The sequence below is a fragment of the Sinocyclocheilus anshuiensis genome, unplaced genomic scaffold, assembly GCF_001515605.1.
Source record: "Sinocyclocheilus anshuiensis isolate Anshui unplaced genomic scaffold, SAMN03320099.WGS_v1.1 scaffold716, whole genome shotgun sequence".
Lineage (NCBI taxonomy): Eukaryota > Metazoa > Chordata > Actinopteri > Cypriniformes > Cyprinidae > Sinocyclocheilus > Sinocyclocheilus anshuiensis.
Window position 1 is genome coordinate 109,888 of NW_015555755.1, and position 3,428 is coordinate 113,315.

The 3,428-nt window shown below is 34.8% G+C and overlaps 1 protein-coding gene across 1 annotated transcript in view; it reads left to right on the forward strand.

Annotated features, from left to right (window-relative positions):
- The window catches only part of LOC107673783 (bcl-2-modifying factor-like), a 26,866-nt gene extending 24,413 nt beyond the window's left edge, over nt 1-2,453 (forward strand). Inside the window, exon 4 of the mRNA XM_016467572.1 lies at nt 1,484-2,453. Coding sequence (XP_016323058.1) covers nt 1,484-1,591 — 108 coding nt within the window. The 3' untranslated portion in view covers nt 1,592-2,453. The remainder of the gene's footprint in view (nt 1-1,483) is intronic.
- Nucleotides 2,454-3,428: the final 975 nt, after the last annotated feature.

Consider the following 3,428-nt stretch of genomic DNA (forward strand, 5'->3'; position numbering starts at 1 on the left):
CGCCGGACCGTGTGTGGAGAACCGTACGGTTCGATTTTTTTCCGCGAACCGTTCCAACCCTAATATATATATATATATATATATATATATAATTTAGCTGCTTTTATTTGCATTGTTGTGGCAGTTTGTGTGACTTGATCTGAAACTGACCTTTCTCAAAAACATAGAGAAACATAATGAAGACAGGACTACAACTATCTGTTTTAACGTACTGTCCATATACGTATCTACTGACCAAAGCTCATGTGTATTCTGATTGTTAGTGTTAATACTGGACTCTTGGAAGTGCAGTATTGGTGCGGTGTCTGTATGTGAAGGTGACTGCTCTGTTTGAGATCGCGTGGCTCCGTGCATCAGGAGCAGACAGCATTTGTTGTGGAAATACTGTCATGTTCTGCTGTCAGGATTTGACTGTGTTTACCCAGTTATTACCTCACTGCATCCTCACGCCAGCCACACGCTCAGCTGCTCGCCAATATTACACCAGTGTCATAAGATGTGATATGACTGATGTTATTTCAGTGAATTGTCTAATGCAGCAAAATATATACCTGTTTAATAAACCTTCAAATAACAAAAACTCAGTTTACATTACCAAGTTTACTTCAAGGTGCATGAAAATGCATTTCTAATCTTAAAATACATTTTGGGTAAATTAAATGTAAAATGTAAACTTTTGGGTTCAGGTAAATAACCAAAATGTATTGAAAATATATTGTCAATAGGTTTTTAATAATAAATGTAGATATATTTTATAATCTAATATATATGTATGAAGAGTTCATTTGCAAAAACAGATAACTCCATTTTTAAAAATCATGTTTCTTTTTCTTTTCTTTTTTTTGTCCTGCATTCCAATTAGTATCAATCAAACTGCAGTTGGGTTGTTTTAATTAAATAATAATAACTAAAAAAAATAAGTGTGTGTGTGTATATATATTTGAAGCAAATTTCTGTCACACAATATTTTAAAGACTTGCTGTTAAATGATTGTATTTCTTTTATTTATTTATTTTATTTTTTTGCCACATGATAATATATTTAAAAATCCATATTAGCAATATATTTTGGCCATTTTTTTTAATGATTTGAAATACATTTTAAAATATATATAGATTTTATTGTATTTAGTTTTTTTGGCCACATGATAATATAATGTTTAAAAATCCATATTAGCCATATATTTTGGCCAATTGTTTTTTTTACAAAATATTAAATATATTTTAAATGTTGAATGAATCACTGGCTCATATTTCACCCCAGGAACATTAAGATTATTTTGCATTATGACATTATTTTAATGCCAAATAAATACAGTAGTCAACATTTGAAGTGGATCAAAAAAGTTGTTCTAAGACAAGAACGCTTTTAGATTTTAGGACAACTTTGATGAAAGGTTTTGATCCACTTCAAATGTTCACTACTGTACATGTACCCTGTAAGTCTCATTGCTGTAATGCTGTGATGTGTTTTTATGTTACAGCATCACAGAAACCAAAGGAACCGGGAGCCGCTGTGGTGGCGCGTGGCGGTGGCGTTCTACACGCTTTTATTTGGAAGAGAGCCCAACGCAAGAGCAAATCGCAGGTGAAGCGCCTCTCAAACACTGCCAACCGTGTCCCAGTCCTCTTCACGGAGCGCGGCGTTTAACAGCACTGTCTGAAATAACTAACACGGGTTTTGAGGGGAAAACCAGAGAATGGAATGAAGACGTTTCCGCAGGACGGGGGCGGTTTGTATCCCCATGAAGATGCCATGATGTTCTTGAGATTCAAACAGGAATATTTTCATAAACATGTCGAGGTATTTTGTACAGGATGCCGTTTAATTTTCTTTGCACTTCCACACGTGTGTATCCGGATGATCTCCGCGAGTCTTGGGAATGCCTTACTGTCCCACGGCACCCATCTACGGATGATTAGGATGGGATTTTCCTTCATGAATCTCCCAAGACGTCCAGCAACTTGACAAATCTCCAAAGAGGCCGTTTCTCAAAACAAAAACCTTTTGCACCTCATTTCGTCCAGTTTTCTTGATGTTTTTACTTTTTTATTACATAATTGTTGGATTTTTTTTATTGTTCTTCCTATTTTTTGGTTTAAATACTAGTCAGAAGGCAAGGATGATCTAGACGTCTTTGAAGAGGGTTTGATGAAGTCAATGATGAGTTGATGTACTGCTGTTATTGAGTTGTCTTTACATTTCATTTGATTTGAGTTTTGACGCAACAGCATGAAATATTACTGGATTGGCTGTTTAGTTTGCTCCAATATCATTTATGTATGATTTCGGGGAAGCAAAGGTAGAGGAAAACTGTTATCAGGTCTTAAAAATTCACCAGATTTTGGAAAACATTTGAATAAAGCTTGCAAAAATGTTGACTTTAAGTCTAACTCAGGTACTTAAAGCGACAGTTCACCCAAAAATTAAAGTTCTGGCATCATTTACTCTGATTTGCCCTAACAAAGTTGTTTCATGATTAACTAAAAAAAATGATAGGATGGAAGTCAATGGAGACCAGGAACTTTTTGGTTACCAAAATTCTTCAGAATATTTTGCCATCATATTTCTGTTATCATCTATTCACCCTCAATTTGTTCCAAAATCTGTATGAGTTTCTGGTCCCCATTGACTTCCATAGTATGTTTTTCCATACAGGTCAATGGGTACCAACAACTGTTTGGTTATGAACATTCTTCAAAATATCTTCTTTTATGTTTAACAGAAGAAAGAGTAAATTATGACGGAATTTTTCAACTTAACCAAGTTGTTCCATGATGGAACCCATTGACTTCCACGGTATGGAAAAAAAATACCATGAAAGTCAATGGGTACCATTAACTGTTTGGTTACCAACGTTCTTCAAAATATCTTTTTTTATGTTCAACAGAAGGAGAAAACAGAAAAAGTCATCGTTTACTCACCCTTACCAAGTTGTTCCATGATGGCACCCATTGACTTCCATAGTATGGAAAAAAAAATGGAAGTCAATGGGTACCATCAACTGTTTGATTATTAACATCCTTCAAAATGTCTTATTTTGTGTCCAACGGATGAAAGAGATATAGGTAAAGACGTGTGTGTGAGTAAATGAAGACAGAATTGTTATTTTTGGATAAACTGTCTCTTTAAATCCACTAAACTTAAAATGGCCAATAGATACAAACCAGTTTTGACATATCGTAATGTTTCTGTGCCTATAACACGAACAGATCGACCTAGACTGTGTTTACATTCACATACAGCAAACATATCAGCCTCAGCAGCACAAATCTCTTCTCATAAGTCGTTTTGTTTGTATATATCATCTGAAACTGTGCTTCTCTTGCCTGTTGAAGATAATCCAAGCAATACTGTGTAAATCTGTGAAGTTTTCTCCTCTCAGGACTCTCGGCGCTTTTGATTTTCCTGTTTTATTTGTACTTTTA